General features: G+C 48.1%; 1 protein-coding gene across 1 annotated transcript in view; it reads left to right on the forward strand.

The window, feature by feature from the left end:
• Nucleotides 1–21,283, forward strand: part of LOC145395567 (uncharacterized) — a 92,147-nt gene extending 70,864 nt beyond the window's left edge. Inside the window, exons 3-7 of the mRNA XM_080269154.1 lie at nucleotides 9,139–9,252; nucleotides 9,800–9,940; nucleotides 13,290–13,493; nucleotides 18,391–18,589; nucleotides 19,377–21,283. Of these exons, the coding sequence (XP_080125280.1) occupies nucleotides 9,139–9,252; nucleotides 9,800–9,940; nucleotides 13,290–13,493; nucleotides 18,391–18,589; nucleotides 19,377–21,283 (2,565 nt within the window). The remainder of the gene's footprint in view (nucleotides 1–9,138; nucleotides 9,253–9,799; nucleotides 9,941–13,289; nucleotides 13,494–18,390; nucleotides 18,590–19,376) is intronic.
• Nucleotides 21,284–22,840: the final 1,557 nt, after the last annotated feature.

Consider the following 22,840-nt stretch of genomic DNA (forward strand, 5'->3'; position numbering starts at 1 on the left):
TGTCTGTTTGTATCTTTCATTTTGTCTATCAATCTATCTGTCTATCTACTTATTTCTCTCTGTATACACAGTTTACGAGTACTCTCTCTCTCTCTCTCTCTCTCTCTCTCTCTCTGTTTCCCGTCATAAAACTAAGATGCGAAAGGATTGGAAGAAGTTGGAGGGAGGGAGGGACTGGAAGAGGATAGAGGGAGGGAGGAAATGAAGGAGGGGAAGAGAGAGAGAAGAGGGAGGGAGGGAGGGAAGGATTGGAAGAAGTTGGAGGGAGGGAGGGACTGGAAGAGAGAGAAGAGGATAGATGGAGGAAAGGAAGGAGAGGAAGAGAGAGAGAAGAGGGAGGAGGGAGAGAAGGAAGGAGGGGAAGAGAGAGAAGAGTAAGGGAGGGAGGAGAGGAGGGAGGAGTGAAAGAAAGAAGGGTGGAGAAAGGGAAGGAAGGCAAGGAGAAAAGGAATGAGAGAGAGAGGAGAAAAGTGGAAAGGAGGAAGAAGGAAGGGAGAGGAGAGTCATGAAGGGAAAGAGGAGAGGAAGGAGGTAAAAAAGAAAAAATGAGAGAGAGAGCGGAAATGAAGTCTTTGGTTTAATAACATCCACGTCGCCTCGAGTGTCAAAGGGGTGAGAGAGAGAGAGAGAGAGAGAGATATCGTCTAAACTAAGAAGTGAGTTATATATAGATTTCAGGAAATTCTCTCTCTCTCTCTCTCTCTCTCTCTCTCTCTCTCTCTCTCTCATTTCCATTTCAGCCTCCCTTCCCCTTTCTAGTTCCTTAATCCCCCTTTTATCTCCCTCCCTCCCTCCTTTCCTCCCTTCTACTCTTCTTTTCTTCCTTCTTCCATCATTCTTTCCTTCACTCCCTCTGTCTTCTCTGTCCCTCCTTCTCTCCCTCTTTTCATTCCCTCCTTCTCTCCCTCTTTTCATTCCCTCCTCTCCTTCCTCCTTCTCTTCTTCCTCCTTCTCTCCTTCCTCCCTTCTTCTCTCCTTCCTCCCTTTCTCTCCCTTCCTCCCTCCTTCTCTCCCCTCCCTCCTGTCAATCTCTTTCCTATCTCCTTTCCTTCTCCCTCCCTCCCTCCCTTTCTCCCATTCTCGTAAAAACGGAGAGAGAGAGAGAGAGAGAGAGAAAGTGAGAGAGTGTTTGGGGTAGTGTTGTCTTATCGTGGTCACCTTTATCTCATTTTTAACCCTTTACACTAGACCACAGAGAGAGAGAGAGTTATCTAATCTCCAGACCACAAGCGAGTTGGTCTGCATGGGTGGTCTTTTGGGGGGTGGGGGTGAAGTAGGATTGGCTGTTTTTATTTCAGTGTCTGTCTATCTGTGTATCTATCTATCACTACCTGTCTATCTATCCCTCTGTCAGTCAGTCTCTCGCGTTATCTTTCTCTCTCTCTCTCTCTCTCTCTTTCTCTCTCTCTCTCTCTCTTTCTCTTTCCTCAACCCTTCTCTTCAAAATCTCCCTCCCTCCCTCCCCTCCTCTCCCTCTCAGTCTCTTAATTCTCCCTCATTTTCACCTAAGCCCTCCCTCCCTCCCTCTCCTTTTCTCTCCCTTCCTCCTTCTTCTCTCCCTCTCCTTCCTCTTCCTCCCTCCTTCCTTTATTTTCGGTAATCCTTCCTTTTCTTTCCTCCTCTCTCTCTCTCTCTCTCCCCCCCTTCCTGCCTTACTCCTTCTCATCACTTTTCTTCACTCCCTCCCTACCTACCTACCTACCTACCTACCTACCTACCTACCTAGCTTAACTCCTTAATTACCTCCCTACCTCTTCCCTGCATTCCTGCTGCCTACCTACCTACCTACCTATCTGCGTACCTGCCTACCTACCTACCTGCCTTCCCGTTTATCTACCTACCTACCCACCTACCTGCCTTCCCTTTTAATCTGTCTGCCAACTTACATATCTACCTACCTACCTGCCTTCCCTTTTATCTGTCTGCCTCCTTACATATCTACCTACCTACCTGCCTGCCTGCCTGCTTGCTTGCTTACTTACCTACCTACCTGCCTTCCCTTTTATTTGTTTACCTACCTACCTACCTTCCTGCCTGCCTGCCTACTTACTTACCTACCTGCCTGCCTTCCCTTTTATCTGCCTGCCTGCCTGCCTGCCCCACAAGGTCAGGCAGGGGAGGGGGTAGTTGGGATGGTGGCAGAGTGTAGTCATCTTTTGTTTCTCTGTTGACACTGCAAACACCACACCACACCCCCACCCACACCCACCTACACCCACTACACCCACTTACATCCACTTACACCCACCCACACCCACCTACACCCACTTACATCCACCTACACCCACCTACACCCACTTACATCCACCTACACCCACCCACACCCACCTACACCCATTTACACCCACCCACACCCACCCACACCCACTTACATCCACCTACACCCATCCACACCCACCTACACCCACTTACATCCACCTACATCCACCTACACCCACTTACATCCACCTACACCCACCCACACCCACCTACACCCACTTACATCCACCTACACCCACCCACACCCACCTACACCCATCCACACCCACCTACACCCACTTACATCTACCTACACCCACTTACTCCCACCTACATCCACTTACCACACCCACCTACATCCACTTACCACACCCACCTACATCCACTTACCACACCCACCTACACCCACTTACATCCACCTACACCCACTTACACCCTCCAACACCCACTTACACCCACCAACACCCCACCTACACCCATTTACAGAAACGGGTCAACTCCGGAACTGTTTCTCTCGGTTTGTTTTTCTCTCTCTCTATGACCTCCAGTCTTAAAGGCAGTATGTCCAAGCATATGTATTTAAGCGATTTGTTTGTTTTTTCTTTGTACGGGACAGATTTGACAGGTACCTTGTCTCTCTAACTGTCTATCTATCTATCTGTCTGTCTGTCTGTACATATCTGTCTATCTGTCTGTCTATTTATCCATCTATATCTATCTATCTCTCTATCTATCTGTCTGTCTATCTGTGTACCCCTTTTTCCTCCTCCTCTTCTTCCTTTTCATTTTCTTACTCCTCCTCCTCCTCCTCATCATCATCATCATCATCACCATCACCACCATCATCATCATCATCATCATCATCATCATCATCATCATCATCACCACTACCACCACCACCACCACCACCATCATCCTCATCATCATCATCACCACCATCACACCACCACCACCACCACCACCACCATCATCATCATCATCACCACCACCACCACCATCATCATCATCATCATCATCATCATCATCATCATCATCATCACCACCACCACCACCACCACCACCACCATCATCATCATCATCATCATCATCATCATCATCATCATCATCATCATCATCATCATCACCACCACCACCACCACCACCACCACCACCATCATCATCATCATCATCATCATCATCATCATCATCATCACCATCATCATCACCACCACCACCACCACCACCACCACCACCACCATCATCATCATCATCATCATCATCATCATCATCATCATCATCCCACCCCTTTTCCATCTCGCTTGCTGTCTCTTCGTTTCACTCCATCTTACGACTGTCGGGGTGTTGATAGGAGAGAGAGAGAGAGAGAGAGAAGGGGGGGGGATGAAGGGAGGGAGACAGGAAGACAGAGGGAGATGGATCGAGTTGGGAGAGAGCGAGAGAGAGAGAGAGTAGGAAAGACAGAGGTAGATAGTCAGGGAGAGAGAGAGAGAGAGAGAGAGGAGGAGGAGGAAGGATAGGAAAGAGAGAGAGATGAATAGATAGAGGGAGTGAAAGAGGAGGAGGAGGGATGGTAGGAGAAAGGGAAGAAAGATAGGAGAGAGAGAGAGAGAGAGAGAGAGAGAGAGAGAGAGAGAGAGAGAGAGGCACATTCTTCAAGTGTCGTACAATATTCTCATTTTACGCTTGACCGCCAGGGAGGGAGGGAGGGAGGGAGGAAAGCAGAAGAAGGGAGAGTAAGAAAGAGGGAGGGAAGGAAGGAGAGAAGGGGGTAGGGAGGGAGGAAAGCAGATGATGGAAGAATAAAAGTAGGAGGGAGGGAAGCAGAAGGGAGAATAAAAAAGAGGGAGGGAGGGAGGGAAGGAAGGAGAGAAGGGTGGAAGGAGGAAAGCAGAAGACAGGAGAGTAAAAAAAGGGAGGGAGGTGAAGGAGGAGTACGGTGACTGGGGAGGAAAGGAGGGAGATAGATAGGGAGAAAGGGAGGAATTAGGTAGGGAGAGAGGTGGGGAGGATGAGATAGGTAGGGAGGAAAAAGAGGTGGGTAGGGAGGGGGAGAGATAGGGAGAGGAGGGAGGAAATAGATGGGTAGGGAGGAGGAGAGACAGGGAGATACGGGAGGAAAAAAAGATTGTTGGTAGGAGGAGAGGGAGAGGGATGGGGAGGGAAAGAGATAGGTAGGTAGGGAGAAAGGGAGATTCAGGAAGGGAGAAAGGAAGTACAGAAGATGCAAGAATAGTGAGCGAGGGAGAGAGAGAGGAAGGAGATGAGAAAAATATGAGAAAGAAGACAGAAAATAGCAGTAGTAGTGATAGTAGTAGTAGTAGCATAGTAGTAGTAGTAGAAACCCCAGGCTTATCTGAACGTGAACCCAGTGGACTGCAGGCTGAAGTTGTCCTCCTCCTGCAGTCCACCATCGTCCTTTTGTGGGATAGGAAGAGAGTTGAGGGACGTGTGTGGGATAGGGAGGGAGTTGAGGGACATGTGTGGGATAGGGAGGGAGTTGAGGGACGTGTGTGGGATAGGGAGGGAGTTGAGGGACGTGTGTGGGATAGGGAGGGAGTTGAGGGACGTGTGTGGGATAGGAAGAGAGTTGAGGGACGTGTGTGGGATAGGAAGAGAGTTGAGGGACGTGTGTGGGATAGGGAGGGAGTTGAGGGACGTGTGTGGGATAGGGAGGGAGTTGAGGGACGTGTGTGGGATAGGGAGGGAGTTAAGGGACGTGTGTGGGATAGGGAGGGAGTTAAGGGACGTGTGTGGGATAGGGAGGGAGTTAAGGGACGTGTGTGGGATAGGGAGGGAGTTAAGGGACGTGTGTGGGATAGGGAGGGAGTTGAGGGACGTGTGTGGGATAGGAAGGGAGTTAAGGGACGTGTGTGGGATAGGAAGGGAGTTAAGGGACGTGTGTGGGATAGGGAGGGAGTTAAGGGACGTGTGTGGGATAGGGAGGGAGTTAAGGGACGTGTGTGGGATAGGGAGGGAGTTAAGGGACGTGTGTAGACCCAGGCAGCTCCACCGCCCTGTTATATCAGTGCCACCACGTGAAGGCGTCTCAATATTTTATTATTATTTATTATTATTATTATCATCATTATTATTATTATTATTATTATTATTATTATTTATTATTATTATTCCTGCCTCCCTCCCTTCCTTTCTCCTTTCCTCCCTTCCTTCCTTCCTTCCTTCTTTCCTCCCATCCCTCCTCTCCCTCCCTCTTCCTTCTTCCCTCCCTCCCTCCCTCCCTCTTGCCAGTTTATTGGTCATAGAAAAGTGTCGACTTGAGAGAGAGAGAGAGAGAGAGCGTATACCAGGCCAGTTTATCTCTGCCCTCTCTTTCATTTTCTCACTCCCTCACTTTCACTCTCTCTTCGGTTCAGTATCAGATTGTCTCTCACTTTATTATCTTTCAATTGCTTTCTTTTTCTTTTCAGTTTTTCAGTTCTCTCTCTCTCTCTCTCTCTTTCTCTCTCTCTCTCTCTCTCTCTCTCTCTCTCTCTCTCTCTCTCTGCCATTCCCAGCATCTGCGTCAAAGGGTCACCCCCCTCCCCCTCCCCCTCCCCCTCCCCCCCTCGCTCACTTTTTTCTCTCAATTTTTTCTTTCTTTTTGGATTTTTATTTGTTTTTATTTTTATTCCATTGATGAGGCTTTGTTTATTATTGGTATTTGATGATGATTATTATTATTACTACTACTACTACTACTACTACTACTACTACTTCTACTACTACTACTACTACCACAACTACTGCTACTACTACTACTACTATTATTACTACTGCTATCCCTCCTACTACTGCTACTACCACTACTACTATTACTAGTACTACTACTACTATTATTATTATTATTATTATTATTATTATTATTATTATTATTTATTATTATTATTATCGTTACTGCTACCACTACAGTCATTGCTACTACTACTACTACTACTACTATTATTATTATTATTATTAACAGCTTTATTACTCAAGCCTTTTAATTCTTAGTTGATGTTTTCTTCATTTTTGTTTTTAGTCTGAGATACTCCAAGTCCACATGAGAGAGAGAGAGAGAGAGAGAGAGAGTATTGAAGAAAGTAAAATGTGAGTGAAAGTGAGGGAGTGAGAAAATGAAAGACAGGGCCAGAGATCACGTGGCTTGATATTCTCTCTCTCTCTCTCTCTCTCTCTCTCTCTCTCTCTCTCTCTCATATTATTTAAGTCGAAATTTACTGCCTACTTCGTTCTTTCCTTCCTCATTTCTTTCTTTCTCCTCCATCACCTTCCCTCCCCCTCCTCCCCCTCCCTCCTCCTTTCTCTCTCTTCCTCCCTTCTCTCCTTTTCTTCCATTCCTCCTTCCCTCATCTCTCCTCCTCCTCTCTTCTTCCTATCCTTTCTCCCTCCCTCATCCTTTCATCCTCCCTCCTTCCCTCCCTTGCTTTCCTTCCTTCTCTCCCTTCCTGCCCTTTCTCCTCTCCCCCTTCTTCCCTCCTCCACATCCTCTCTCCTTCCCTCCTCCACATCCTCTCTCCTTCCCTCTCCTTCCTCACCTTCCCCCTCCCTCCTCACCTTCCCCCTCCCTTTTCCTTCCGTATTCATCAGTCTCACCTCCTCCCCTTTTCCCTCCCTCCCTCCCTTCTCCTCTTTCTCCTCCTCCTCTTTCTCCTCCTCCTCCTCCTCCTCCTCCTCCCTCCCTCCCTGCCTAGTAAGATGTCAGCAACTCTCTCCCTTTTGATAAATGAACAAACTTCCCTCCTTTCCTCCCTCCCTCCCTCCCTCCTTCCCATCTCTTCTTTATCTCCCTCTCCTCCCTTCGTCCCTCCTTCCCTCTATTCTCTTCTTTATCTACCTCCTCTCCTCCCTCCCTCCCTCTCTTCTCTTCTTTATCTTCCTCTCCTCCTTTTCTCCCTCTCTCCCTTCCTCCCTCCCTCACCTCTCATCCCTCCCTTCCTCCTTGTCTTCCCTCCCTCTTTCCCTCACACTTCCTTCACTTTCCTCCTCCCTCCCCCTCATCCCTCCCGCCCTCCATCTTCCCTCGTCTTCCCTCCCTCCCTTCCTCCTTCACACCACCTTCTCCTTCTCTTCCCTTCATCTCTCCCTCCTCCCTCCTTCACACCTCCTCTTCCCTCCCTCCCCCCCTCCCTCCTTGCTAATTTGCTGATGAATGTAAGTTATGTTGAGTGTTATGGGAGGGAGGGAGGGAGGGAGGGAGAGAGGGAAGGAAGGAGGGTGGGAGGAAGGAAAGAAAAAGTGAAAGAAATGGAGGAGGGAAGGAAAAATGAAAAAGAATGAAGGAAGGAAGAAGGATGAAGGAAGAAAAAAGTGAAAGAAATGAAGGAAGGAAAGAATTAAGGAGGATGAAGGAAGGAAAGATGGGTGAAGGGAGTGAAAGAAGGAAGGAGAAAGATGAAAGAAAAGAAGGAAGGAAGAGAAAGGAAGGAGGATAAAGGAAAGCAAACAGCAACTTATCCATTGGTCCTTTCAGAGAGAGAGACAGACAGACAGACAATATTAAATTATCTTAATCCAGTTGTGGTGTTGTCACTCGAGGTTATTCTCTCTCCCTCTCTCTCTCTCTCTCTCTCTCATTTTCTTTATTTTTTCCACCTGGCTCACAAATGTTTAGTAATATTTTAACATTCTCTCTCTCTCTCTCTCTCTCTCTCTCTCTCTCTCTCTCTCTCTCTCTCTCTCTCTCTCTCATTTAAAAGTCTATCAATTTCCTGTTATTTTGAAGACAGTGAAGAGTTGTTGAGTGGGTGAGGGTGGGGATGGGTGGTGGTGGTGGTGGGTGGGGTGTGGTGGTAGTGGGGGTGATTGAGGTGGGGTGGAGTGGGGAGAATGTGTAGCGGGTGATGCTAGTTGGTAGGATGTTAGGTGTGGTGGTGGTGCTGGAGGAGGTGTGGTGATTGTGGTAGTGGTGGTGGCGGTAGTGGAGGAGGTGTGGTGGTGATGATGGTGGTGATAGGGACGTTGTAGGTAATATTGCCTGTTCCTACCTTCATTAGCACACACACACACACACACACCGCTCGCTGGCGCAGTGGTAACGTTCTCGCTTGCCATCTGGTAGACGGGAGTTCGCGCCTCGCTCAGGTTGCGAAAAGTTTCACTGAAGAAGTGGGTGGTTACTGTCCCCCTTGAGCAAGGGGACGGGTGTGTGGGTGTGTGAAGGTCACAGCCTTGCCCTTAGATCGGACTATATGAGCTCTCAGCTCCCTTCCGGGAGGGTAAAATGCTGACGATCACGACCATCAAGTGATCCTGACCGACCCGGTGAATTACACACACACACACACACACACACACACAGGATGAAGTGGAGGGATGGAGTGGAGAGGTTAATGGGGGACGGGATGTGTTGGAGAAAAGGCAGCTTGAAGGTGGAGGACAGGGTGACGTGGAGGCGATTTCTTTGTGGCCACCCCTTCTGGGATTAAGGTGTCTGGCTACTGATAGATAGGTAAATAGATAGATCATTTATTTTTTATAGGACTTGTAAACTAACCTAACCCAGCCCATCCCATCCCAACCCAACCCATCCCAACCCAACCCAACCCATCCCATCCCAACCCAACCCAACCCAACCCATCCCATCCCATCCTAATCCAACCCATCCCATCCCATCCCAACCCATCCCATCCCAACCCATCCCAACCCAACCCAACCCAACCCAACCCATCCCATCCCATCCCATCCCATTCCAACCCAGCCTAACCCACCCCATCCCATTCCATCCCAACCCAACATAACCCACCCCATCCCTTCCCTTCCCTTCCCCTTTCTTGTCTTGTCTTCTCTTGTCTTCTCTTCTCTTCTCTTCTCTTCCCTTCCCTTCCCTTCTCTCCTCTTCTCTTCCCATCTCACCCCTCCTCACCTGGCCAAACCAATTAATCACCTTCCTTTTTCTTTCCACAGGTGCATCTCTACTTCTCCGCCCTCCCGGAAGACAAAGTTCCCTACGTCAATTCTGTTGGTGAGAAGTACCGCATCAGGCAGTTGCTACACCAGTTACCCCCGCACGATAACGAGGTGAGGACGGTCATTGGAGGTCATCTGAGGTCATTTAGTGGGTGCATTGGGGGTCATTAGAAGGAGTGATTGTTTGGTGTGGGTGGGTAGGGTGTGTGTGTGTGTGGGTGGGAGGGAGGGGTGTGTAGGTGTGGGGGTTGTGGGTGTGTGTGGGTGGGAGGGAGGGGTGTGTAGGTGTGGGGGTTGTGGGTGTGTGTGGGTGGGGTGTGTGTGGGGGTGGGGGTTGTGTGGGTGGGTGTGGGTGTAGGGCAGTAGTTTGGGGTATAAGCAGCCAATCAGTAGGAAGAATTACAACCCTTTTTCCTACATATATATATACAAAATAAATCCATTTAAATAACATGTAAATCCCTCCTATATGGCTATTTGCGGATTTATTTTTTTTATTTTTGTTTTTCCTTATAGAATACTTATATATCCCAATTTCTTTCACTTTTTGACACTAAATCACTTTCTTACTCAATTTCTTTCTCACTTTCTTTCACTCAATTTCTCTCACTTTCACAATTTGTCTCACTTTCTTACACTGTCTCACCTTCTGCCACAGGTGCGGTACTGCAATGGGCTGAGCGACGAGGAGAAGAAGGAGCTACGTCTGTTCTCGGCGCAGAGGAAGAGAGAGAGTCTGGGAAGAGGCTCAGTGAGACAGCTGCCTCTGAGCATGCATACCCCCGCCGCCTGCAGCAATGTGAGTGAGAGAGAGAGGGTTAAATTAGATATGCATTTTGAGAGAATTCTTGAGAGAGAGAGAGAGTTACTTTAGATGTGCATTTTGAGAGAATTCTTGAGAGAGAGAGAGAGAGTTAATTTAGATATGCATTTTGAGAGAATTCTTTAGAGAGAGAGAGAGAGAGAGAGTCATGTTTCAGGACACCCTTTCTTCACCGTTGCCTTCATTCCCATCTGTCCTAAGGTGTAGTAAGCAAAATAAATCGCTTAGGAAACGGTGTTAGGGTGTCAGAAGGAGGCACTGTAGTCTTCATTAGTTCCTTTACTGCTACGGGTCTGTCCTTCCTTCTTTTCTTTCCTTCCTTCCTTCCTTTCTTCCTTTTTCCCTTCCTTCCTTTCTTCCTCTCTCTTTCTCTTTCCTTCCTGCCTTCCTTGTGTCCTTCCCTCTTTTCTCCCTTCCTTCCTCCCTCTCTTTCTTTCTTTCATTCTTTCGTCCTTCCTTCCTTCCTTCCGTCCTTCCATCCTTCCTTCCTTCTTTATCTTCCTTCATTCCTCCTTTTTCTTCCTTCCTTCCTTTCTTTCTTTTCCTTCTTTCAGTGTTCAACATTCCATTCTCCTTTTTTCCTCCTCCTCCTGACTTTCCTCTTAACCAAATTACCTTTCTCCCTTCCATTCTGTCCCTCCCTCTCGCCTCCCCCCCTCCCCTCCCCTGTGTTAGATATGAATGCTTTAGAAGATTAATGATTTGTTTATTTTCACCTCCCCTCTTCCTCCCTCCCTCCCTCCCTCCCCCCCCTCTCGCTTCCATCTTTCCTCCCTCTCTCCTGTCTCATCTTTCATCCTCTCTCTCTCTCTCTCTCTCTCTCTCTCTCTCTCTCCTTCCTGTTTTTTTCTCTTCATCCTCTTTCTCTTTCTACCTCTCCTTCCTCCCTTCTTTCCCTTTCTCTCTCCCTCTTTCTATCCCTCCCTCTAACTCTCCTATCTCTTTCTCTCTCTTTTCTTTCCCTCCCTCCCTCCCTCGCTCCCTCCCTTCATTCTCTAAATCCTACTTGTAATTGCCTAAGGAAATTTATGATGAGCCTCTCTCTCTCTCTCTCTCTCTCTCTCTCTCACACACACACACACACACACACACACACACACACACACACACACACACACACGAAAGCGTTACATACATATATACATACATGAGAGAGAGAGAGCGAGAGCGTATTCATCAGCTTCGGTCCTTGGGGGGGGGGCGACCCCTCTGTAGGCTAGGGGGGGAGGGGGAGGGAGGGGGACCGAAGGAAAGTGTGGAAGGAAGGAGGGAATAATGAAGGAAGGGATGATGGGAAGGAGAGAGAGAGGGAAGAGATAGAAAGGAGACAGACAGAGATAGACATTGATAGAGAGGCACAGAGAGAGAGAGAGAGAAAGGAGGGGAGAGAAGGAGATAGAAGGAAGACAGACAGATTGATAGACATTGATAGAGAGGCACATACAAAGAGAGAGAGAGAGAGAAAGGAGGGAAGAAAAAGAGATTGAAGGGAGACACACAGACAGATTGATAGATAGATAGACATTGATAGAGACACATATGTAAGGAGACACAGAGAGAGAGAAGGAGATAGAGGGAGGACAGACACAGACAGGCTGAGATAGAGAGGCACATACAGAGAGAGACACACAGACAGACTGACAGACAGACAGAGAGAGAGAGGGAGGGAGTGTGGATGACAAATTGAGGGAATAAGGAGAAGGAATTGACTTGATATATATATGAAAGTCAAAACGGGAGGGAGAGAGAGGGGAGGAGGGAGGGATGGAGGAAGGAAAAGGGAAAGAAGGAAGAAGAATAAAAATGGGTAGGGAAATGGAGATGAAAGGGAGGAAGGAAAGGAAGAAGAAGGAAGGGAGGAGAGCGTTAGAGAAAGGAGGGAAGAAAGCAGAAAGGAGTGAGGGAGGAAGGAAAGGAAGAGGGAAGGAGGGAAGAAGGGAAATAGGAGGAAGGAAAAGGCAATGAAGGGGAGGAAAGAAAGGCAGAAGGAGGGAGAATGAAGAGAGAGGGAGGAAGGAAGGAAGGAAAGAAAGGAAGAAATGAGGGAGGAAGGAGAGGAAGAGGGAAGGAAGGGGGGAGGAAAGAAATAGAGGGAAGGAAAAGGGGATGAAAGGAAGAAGGAGGGGGAGAGAGAGAGGAGGAAGGAAGGAGGGAAGAGAGGAAAGAAGGAAAGAAATAGAGGAAGAGAGAGCAAAAGAAGACAGGAGAGAGAGAGAGAGTCCCAATATGTGCAAAAAAACATCCTTTTTAATAGTCATAGTAGTAGTAGTAATAGTAGTTGTAGTGATATAGTAGTAGTAGTAGTTGTGGTAGTGGCAGATGTGGAATTCGTAGTATTAGTAGTAGTAAATAATAGTAATAGTAGTAGTAGTTGTAGTGCAGTAATAATAATAATGATAATAATAATAATAATAATAATAATAATAGTGAAATCCAGAAAGCTAGGAGTGGGCCTTAAACTGTGAAAGTAAACAGAAGAGTTTGCCTGGCCGTAAAGTATGGCTGTATACACACACACACACACACACACACACACACACACACACACACACACATATACACACACCCATATATGTAGATTTTTTTTTCTCTCTCTCTCTTTCTCCATTCCCGCCTTCCTTTCTCTTTCATTCTTTAGTTTTCTTTCTTTCTTTTCCTTTTCCTCTCTTTTCCTTCCTTCCTGCCATCCATCCATCCATTCATTTATATTTCATTCCTTCCATCCTTCAGTTTTCTTTCCTTCCTCTCTCCTTCCTTCCTTCCTCCCTCCTTCCCTCTCTTTCCTTCCTTCCTTCCTCCCTCCTTCCCTCTCTTTTTCCTTCCTTCCTCCGTCCTTCCTCTCTCCTTCCTCCATCCCTCCTTCCTTCCTGCCTTCCTCCCTCCCTTCTTTCCTCGTTACGCAAACCACTCTCGCCTTAACTACAACCACTGTCCAATTGTGGTTGCTACTTCCCTACTCTCTCCACCTGGCCTAGGGATGGTGGTAGTTGTGGTGGTGGTGGTGGTGATAATAGTAGTGGTAGAATAGTGGTAGTGGTAGTAATTGTGGTGGTAGTATTGGTAGTAGTAGTGGTAGTAACAGTGATGGTGGTAGTAGTAGTAACCCCAAGCTTCTCAGAACGTGAACCCAGTGGACTGCAGGTTGTGTGTGTGTGTGTGTGTGTGTGTGTGTGTGTGTGTGTGTGTGTACGTGTGTGTGTGTGTGTGTGTGTGTGTGTGTGTGTACGTGTGTGTGTGTGTCGAGACGGGGGAGAGGAAAGGGAAAAGGAGAGAGAGAAAGAGAGGGTATATGTAGAGCTATATTTACGTGTGTGCATCCCCGCAGTGTGGTGAGGGCGTGGGTGGTGGTGACATCGTGGTGGTGGCTGCACGTGGTGGGCCCAACGCGGTGTGGCATCCGGCCTGCTTCACCTGCCACGTGTGTCGGGAACTTCTCGTCGATCTCATCTACTTCTGGCGCGCCGACCGTCTCTACTGCGGCAGACACCACGCGGAGGCGCTGAAGCCCAGGTGTGCCGCGTGTGATGAGGTGAGTGGATGGTTCTCTCTAAGGTGTGCCGCGTGTGATGAGGTAACTTTATTATTATTATTCTTTTTAGTTCCTGACCAGACCCGTCGATCGCAGGTAAGTCTGGTTCTGCGGGGCCCTCCTGCAGATACAATACAGCACATTTTCTGTCTGTCTGTCTCTCTCTAACTTTATTTTTAGTTTACAGTGTTTATTTATTTAGTTTTTATTATTATTATTATTAGGTTATTTATTATTTTAGTTTAATTTTAGTTCCCGAGTAGACCCGTCGATCACAGGTAAGCCTCTGGTTCTGTGGGGCCGTCCTACAGATAGAGTACAGTATATACACCGTGTAGGGATCCGGCGCCCCCTTGTCGCACCAGGGCCCTTCCCTCGGCGAGGCGCGGGGAAATATTAGGATGCTTGGCTCTTGGGTGGACGCCGCATCGTTTTACTATATTGTTAACCACGTGTAAAGGATATTCGTAACGCCCAATAGTCACCTGTAGTAGTAGGCTAGTAGTTGTAGTAGTAGTAGTGGTAATAGTAGTAATTGTAGTAGTGGTTGTAGTAATAGTAGTAGTAGTTGAATTAGTAGCAGCAATGCAGTAGTAGTAGTAATAGTTTTAATAGTTGTGGTAGTAGTAGCAGAGGTAGTTGTAGTAGTAGTTGTAGTAGTAGTAATGTTCCCTTGCAATACACACGCTTTTCATTAACCCAGCCATCATTATAACTTCTTAACGTCTGTTTTAATCACTACACCTCGTCTCATCACCCACACTAACTGGCTCTCATTATCACTACCACCTCCACCACTACCATCATCACCACCACCACTACCATCATCACCACCACCACTACCATCATCATCACCAGTACCATCATCATCATCACTACCATCATCATCACCACTACCATCATCATCACCACTGCCATCATCATCATCACCACCACCACTACCATCATCATCATCACCGCTACCACCATTCATCATCATCATCTGATCCACCTCCACCACTGCCGTCATCACCACCACCACTACGATCATCACCACCACCATTACCATCATCATCATCATCATCACCACCACCATCACCACCACCACTACTACTACTACTACTACTACTACTATCATCACCACCACCATTACCATCATCACCACCACCACCATCATCGTCACCACCACACTGTCATCATCATCACCACTACCACTATCATCATCATTAACAGACTAATTGCCCAACAGTTTGCCCATCTGTCCGCCGGGGGGGGAGGGGTGATCATCTCTTCATTAGCAAAGTTTCTCGCCTTAGCAATCAACCTGGCCCTAAGCATCTTCCCACGCCCGATTCAGTCTACCGTCACCAGTTCAGATTTGTCGATGGAGAGAGACGGAGCTATAATGACTGAGGCTATATAGAATTCGATTTTAAATATTTCGAACAATCAACAAAACATCGTACTATTTTTTTCCGTGCCTTTTCAAAATTTCGTAATAATGTTTTCTCTTGTGCGCTTTCGTATTCGTATTTCATCCCTAGTTTCCTTTTCCCCAGTATTATGTAGCTGTGTTTACGCAATATTTCTCTCGCCATGAAAAATAAATAAACCCAGTGAATAAACTTACAAACACGGGAAGTCGCAAATTAAATAACAACAGCAATAATAATGATAATAATGGTTTTGGCAGGGAAGGTTTGTCTTGAAAAATAAACTACAGAAAATAAAGTTCCCGCGCAAACTCAACTAAGACCATTTTCTCTGCCGCCCCAGGAGACCCGTTTTCTGTAATGAGTGTCGGGGCTGGAGGGGGAACTTGGGTAATTTCCACTGCCTCCGTCATAATTGCAGTCCCGTATATGAGGCGTTTATGGCTCGCTTTAATGGCTCCGGCGATGGCTGGGGGGACCTGTTTTATTACCATTTATTTTTAGTTCGTTATTGACGTGTGTGTTTAGGTTTATATCGCGTTCTCGTTAAGTTTGTGTGTGTGTGTGTGTGTAATTCACCGGGTAATTCACCGGTCGGTCAGGATCAGTTGATGGTCGTGATCGTCGGCTTTTACCCTCCCGGAAGGGAGCTGAGAGCTCATATAGTCCGATCTAAGGGCAAGGCTGTGACCTTCACACACGCACACACCCGTCCCCTTACTCCAGGGGGACAGTAACCACCCTCTTCGTCAGTGAAACTTTTCGGAACCTGAGCGAGGCGCGAACTCCCGTCCACCAGTTGGCAAGCGGGAACGTTACCACTGTACCAGCGAGCGGTGTGTGTGTGTGTGTGCGTGTTGTTGTTGTTGTTGTTGTTGTTGTTGATGGTGATGATGATTCTCTCCTCATTCGAGGAGATCGGGCCTTGCTGTAGCCCGGTTGGTGGTGGTTGTCTTGATTAAGGTAAGGGGGAAGACAGGGCCTGGGGAATGCCCAGCACACACGCCCTGTCTCCTGGCTGAGTTGCGGTGTGTGTGTGTGTTTCGGAGAGTTGATTTATATATTTTATGGTGGTGGTAGGTGTAGGTCCCTGCCATCCACTCACCTGATGTAGCGCTCCCCTCAGTTATGTCCAGTACGGGGTTTAAATTCAAAGGGTGGTAAGGGGTTCACATAACGCCACTCAAGGTCGAAGATCAGGTCTCTCAGCCTAGCTACGGACCCCTACGCTCATCCTAAGGAAATAGGGTTGGATGCATAAACATACAATTTTTTTATTTTTTCATTTCATAATTTTACTCAAATTTGTTAATATATATGAATTATTATTATTATTATTATTATTATTATTATTATTATGACTACTGCTATTATTATTATTATTATTATTATTATTATTATTATTATTATTTAACAAGACGGTATATATTTAAAATTAATATGAATAAGTTGTGTATAACTCAGTCTCTTGGTAATAATGATGGGATAAATTATGAATAATTATTTGTATGGGGAAATTCAAAGCTGGACTATAATTATAGTTTGTGTTAATGACGTGCTTAGAATTAATTACGTGTATGGAGAGAGAGAGAAAGAGAGAGAGAGAGAGAGAGAGAGAATGGCTATTATTATTTGATTTTGGTAATGCGTTTTCAGTGTAACCGTTTTTCTCTCTCTCTCTCTTCCATCATCTTTTCCTCTCCTTTCCCTACCTCCCAGTTCTCATTCTCACTCCCCCCTCCTCCCTCTTTTGCGTCCCTCCCTCCCTCCATTTCCTCTCCCTCTTTCCTCCCTGCCCTTTCCCCTTCCTTCCTCCTCCTCTCCCTCATCCATTTATGTAATTCCTTATAATCTCCCTTATTCCATTTCCTCTCTCTCTCTCTCTCTCTCTCTCTCTCTCTCTCTCTCTCTCTCTCTCTCTCATTTTCTTGTCTTTCCTTCCTTTCTTCCTTGCCTTTCTCATTTTCTTTATTTTTCTCTCTCCCCTCTCCCCAGTTCTTTTCCTTCCTCCCTTTCTTTCATTCTTTTATCTCCATTCTCCTCCCTTGCCTTCTTCCTCTTCTCATTCTCTCCCTTCTTCCCTTTCTTCCTTCTTCCTTCTGTCCCATCCTCCTCCTACCCTCCCTCCCTCCCTCCCTCCCTCCTTCTCTCCCCTTTTGTTTTCTCCTCCTTTGTCACCCTCCTCCCCTTCCCTCTTCCCCTTCTACCCCCTTCCTTCTGCCCTCCCTCCCTTTCTCCCTCCCTTCTGCCCTCCCTCCCTTTCTCCCTCCCTTCTCTCCCTTTTTCTTTCCTCCTTCACTCCCTACTATCCTCATTCTTCCTCCCTCCCTCCCTTCTTCCTTCCCTCCTCCCCAAGAGACCCTAGCTACCGTCTTCATTTAATCAGGGAGGGAGAGAGACTGGCCTTTGGGGGGAGGGGAGAGGGCGGTGTTGACAGAGAGAGAGAGAGAGCCGGGGGAGGAAATTTGATGGAGGGAGAAAGATTGAGGAAGTGTGAATGAGGGAGGGAGGTGGAGGAAATCTATTATGGAGAGAGAGAGAGAGAGAGAGAACTAATGATAAATTTCTCTCCCCCCACGAGAGAAATAGGGTGGTTTATGAGGTGTGAGTTGCTGAGAGAGAGAGAGAAAAAAAAAAAGCACCTGTTTGCCTTTAAGTTTCGCTCCCCCCACCTCTGGCTCTCTCCACACACCCTGTCCCTCCGAATAACCGTCAAAATAATCCATTCAAATCGGTTCAGATTCCTAACACCCCATCTTTAGCGATTTATTCTGAGACATGGTTGGTTAATATCCCCTTGCACGTTATCCACGCAGAGTATGGTGATATTAGAATTATTTATTTAACACGGAGATGGACAGGAAGGTGTAATAAGCAAAATAAGTCACTTAGGGAAAAATGTTAGGGAGCTTCCATAACTGATGAGATTACCAGCCTTCATGAACAGTAAGGTGCAAAATAAGTCACTCAAGAAAAGGTGTTAGGGAGCTTCTTTAACTGATGTGGGTACCCTTGTCATATTCCCATCACTTGCGCATCCCATCCCCACACCGACGAGTGCACATAAGCATAATAAGTCACTCAGGAAAAGGTGTTAGGGAGCTTCATTAACTGACGTAATGACCAGCCTTTGTGAACAGTAAAGTGCAAGATAAGTTGCTTAGGAAAAGATGTTAGGGAGCATACTTAATTATCGAGAGTATCCTTGTCATATTCCCGTCACTAATACGTCCCATCCCCACAGATCATCCTGGCTGGTGAGTGCACAGAAGCGTAATAAGTCAGTCAGGAAAAGGTGTTAAGAACTTACATGATTTTTGAGAGAACCCTTGTCTTATTCCCGTCACTTACTCATCCCATCCCAACAGATCATCCTCGGTGTAATAAGTATAATAAGTCACTCAGGAGAAGGTGTTAGGGAGCTTGTTTAACTGATGTTGGTATCCTTGTCGTATTCCCATCACTAATACGTCCCATCCCCACAGATCATCCTGGCCGACGAGTGCACCGAGGCGGAGGGCCGGGCGTGGCACATGAAACACTTCGCCTGCTTCGAGTGTGACCGGCAGCTGGGGGGGCAACGGTACATCATGAGGGACGGACGCCCATTCTGCCTCCACTGCTTTGACGCCATGTTTGCCGAGTACTGCGACACCTGTGGGGAGCCGATTGGGGTGGACCAGGGTACGGGAAGAGGGAAGGCAGTAGATAAGAAAGGGAAGATGGTAGATAAAGAAGGGAAGATGGTAGATAGGAAAGGGAAGATGATAGATAAGAAAGGGAGGATTGTAGATAGGGAGTGGAAGATGGTATATAAGGAAGGGAAGATGGCATATGAGGAATGGAGATTTGTAGAAGAATAGGTAGGCTTAGAGAAGAGTGGAGATAGTAGTTAAGGAAAGAAAGATGGTAGATAAGGAAGGAAAGATTATATTTATATAAAAAATTGTAGAATATTAATTATGGTTGGAGAAGAGTGAAGTTAGTAGTAAAGGAAGGAAAGATAATAAATAAAAAAGATGTATTTAAGAATAGGTAGGATTAGAGAAGAGTGAAGGTGATAGATAAGGAAGGAGAGATGGTAGATAAAAATTTGTAGAATGTTAGTTAGGCTTGGAGAAGAGTGAAGATAGTAGATAATGAAGGAAAGATTTTAGATAAGAAAAATGTGTACAATATTAGTTAGGCTTGTAATTTTAACACAGATGCACCCTATGTCTGTCCTGTTTCCTTGTTTTGTGTGCGGAGAATTTTTGTACTTGTTGGGATTGCTGTCGATGAGAGGAAGGATGGGAGTGGAATGTTTTATTGTGATGAGGAGGGGGAGACTGAGATGGTTTGGGCATGTGGAGGGGATGGAAAATGACAGTTGGGTGCTGAGGGTGAGAGGTTTGAACATCACTACTGTGATGTGGTGTTGTAATGTTGTGTTTTGGTATATTGGTGAGTATATCACTTGTCTCCCCCACAGGTCAGATGACACACGAGGGTCAGCACTGGCACGCCACCGAGTGCTGCTTCTGCTGCCACACGTGCCGTGCTTCGCTGCTAGGGCGGCCGTTCCTGCCACGTCGGGGTGCCATCTTCTGCTCCATTGCCTGCAGCAAGGGTGAGCCCCCAACCCCCTCGGACACCACCCCTGTGGGTCCGCCCGGCCTCCACCAGCCTCGCCCCACCCCCTCCATTGAGCGTCGCCCGTCCCTCTGCTACGATGCCTCAGACTCCACTCTAACATCTCCACGGGGCCCCCAGCCACCCCGACTCCCTGGTCAGGACTCCACATCAGAGCAGAGTGATGCGCCGTCCCCTCCAACAGGCAGGCGGGGGTTGGTGTCCCCGGGGCCATCTGATGGCCACGACTCCACTAAATCCCCTCGGCCCCAGCGGCCAGCACTGGACACCACCCCACACAGCCCTGGTGATGCCCCATCCCTGGCCAGCCCACGGTCTCCCCAGCTGGGGCGTAAACCTTCCAGCGCCGGTGCCCCTCAGGTGAAGCTGACCCGAGACAATTCCTTCCAGGTGCGTGACCTGGGCCGGCCACGGCACCCAGCAGCCCTCACCCGGGAGTCGTCCATGTCTGCCCTGCATGGAGTGCCTGCCCCACCCTTGATGTCTGGCCCCCGGCCTATCCCCACCACCCCGACTGACTCTGTGCCCCCCAGTGATATTGGAGCATCCCCGGCATCGCCTCACTCCACTCGACCCCACCACTGGCAGGACTCTCCCAGGGGCCCATCTGAGGCAGGGTCCTCACGTGGCCCCTCAGAGGTTGGGTCGCCCCGCCCTGCCCATCGATCCCTGGTGGCAGTGAGCAATGAGGAGGTGCGGAGTGGGGCGGGGCCGGGACAGACCAGTCCAGTGATGCGGTCGCCAAAGATGGGACGCAAAGTGCTGCAGTTGACGCACTCCCCCCAACCACCCCGCACCCTGGACCCCACCTCACCCCCACCCCAGTACCCCCCACTGCACCCCTCCCAACCCCCACCCATAACCTCCACACCACTGGCTGAGGGTGATGAGGGCGAGGATGGGGCAGGACGGGCAGAGCTGGAGGCAGTGCTGGGTCGACTGTTGGCACGACATGGCCTGAGTCTGCTGCAGCAGGCAGCGGCCGCCACCTCCACACCTGCCACCACACAGGAGTCATTAGTGCGCCGGCCAGATCTCCTCCACACTTCACCGCGACCTCAGCCACTTGACCTGTCTGCACTCTCTGACCTCAACCTGGAGGCACTGCTGGCCCAGGCTGAGGCTGAGGGTAGTGCTGGGGTTGGAGGTACTGGTGGTGGTGGGGCTGCGACATCCCTGCCTGACCTAACTCAGGGTGTGTCATCTGGCTCCACCTCCCCCGCCGCCTCTCCTGCAGCACCCCGCAAGAGTTCACTGTCCTCACGGCCACCGCATCGTCACGCTCGCTCAGTCAGGTTTGACCCGGCCCAGGTGGGGACTGAGGGGCCGCCCCGGGACTCCTCCTCCTCTACATCATCTGGGTCAGCCCCCACAGCCCTGGAGGTGGCTCCAGCTGGGGTGGGGACCCGCCGTTCCCACCAGCGCCGCGCACACAATGGTATGCCCCGTTCACGGTCCTATTCTGGGTCAGGGCAGGGCGGGGCAGCACAGCCAACAGCCAAAGCCACCCCCACCTCCGGCCTGGGGTCAGACTGGGACCACGAGAGTGCATGCTCAACCTGCTCTTCGTCATCATCAGATGAGTTTGACTACCAGCTGCCACCGCGCCGTGCCTATGGTGGTGTGCGCATCAGCTATGTGCCCAATGATGCCCTGGCCTTTGCCCGACGCCAGGCACCTCCACCATCTTCACCTGGCACACGGCGTCGCACCGGGGAAAAGGACAAAAACTGTATTATCTCATGATGGCCTTCCCTCCCCCTCTCCTACCCTCCCCTGCCCCACCCCGCCAGGCTTCCTCGGCAGCCAAGTGCGCTTATCGTGGTGACAACACCACCAGTACTGTGGTGTTGTGTTACGTACCTCATGTTGTGCTGTGTTGTGTTGTGTGTGTGATCCTAGGTACCCTGGCTATGCTCTACCAGGCAGAGTGTTTGACCAGATGCCCCGCCCCGCCCTGCCCCTGCTACACCCTGCCCTCACCCAGACTGCAAGTGTTGTACAGAAAATGACAATAAATTAACTACATCCCGTCCACTCCGAGCATAACAGATATAAGAAGAGGGAAATCCAGCTGTGCCAGGAAAAAAAAATAAATTGTAGAAGGAGAACCATCGGTATGGGGAATGTAATGTGTGAGAAAGTAAGACCAATTGTGAGAGGAAGTAAGGACCTGTTCACACCGAGGTCAGAGTTAGACATCTTTTGGTGCAAATTGTCGAGCTGTGCAGGTTGGGCTGAACACATGAACACTCCTTCAACTGAGGCAGGTTTTGTGCAAGCTGTTTTCCACATGACAAAATTTAGATAACAGTGAGAAACAAAGCTCAAAATATCAATCTGTCTATCTATTGCCATACACCTTAATCTTGTGAGGGGTGGCCACAAACAAATCACCTTCATGTTGCTCTGTCCCCCGCCATTTCACTGTCCTACTCCCAGCTCACACACCCCTCATATACCTATCCACTCCATCCCTGAATCTCATCCTTGGCCTCCTCCTTCCTCTCCCCACTTCCACCTCACTCACATACACTCTCCTTGTCATTTTCTTGCTCTTCATCCTCTACACATGGCCAATCCACCAGCTGAAAATATGTTCCAGTAGAATGAAGTGTTCTTTGTAAGCTAACCTACATGTTTGTACAAAATGCATCCATATATGTACAGTTCTAGCATCAGTGTGAAAAGGCCCTAAGGTGTGAATAAGTAAACCCAGCAGACAGACTGGTATCTAGTTAAGATATTTAATCTTTGGTATTTTACACTTGAATATTCCGTCGGTCCCTCGTATTGTGATTTTAATAGTTCCTTAGGTAGCCAAACATTATTAATCCTCTCATCCAACAGAAACAGTGATTGCAAAAGTATAATCCTACATTCAAGTGCCAAAAGTGTCTTCCAAAGTAGTAGCAAGATTTTTAAAGCCATCTGTTAGAGAGGGGTAGTGACGCTCATCCATAGACAACAACCCAAGTAGCAGTCTAGTGTAGTTATAGATGAATTATTTTGAAGACATTTTTTTTTGTACATCAGAAGAAAGTTTTATGCCGTGTTGCCAAATTAATCAAAAAGTTCATTAGCTAATTTAAATACAAGAAAACTGAATAAGGAGAGTGTAACAGTAGAACGATATTGATGCAAGTTCATGTGATAGAAAAAAAATTAAGGATGGAGTGATGCCAAATTAATACAAGATTTATATGAAGTCAAGAAAACTGTCTAAGAACCAGTAGTGTCGTGGCAGAAGAATCGTAGTTTGAGGAAGAGTTTGTTAGCTGTGTTTTGAAAAAGTGGAATGCA

Source organism: Coenobita brevimanus, chromosome 4 (genome assembly GCF_032717465.1).
Source record: "Coenobita brevimanus isolate Jiangsu-jjx chromosome 4, ASM3271746v2, whole genome shotgun sequence".
Classification (NCBI taxonomy): Eukaryota; Metazoa; Arthropoda; class Malacostraca; order Decapoda; family Coenobitidae; genus Coenobita; species Coenobita brevimanus.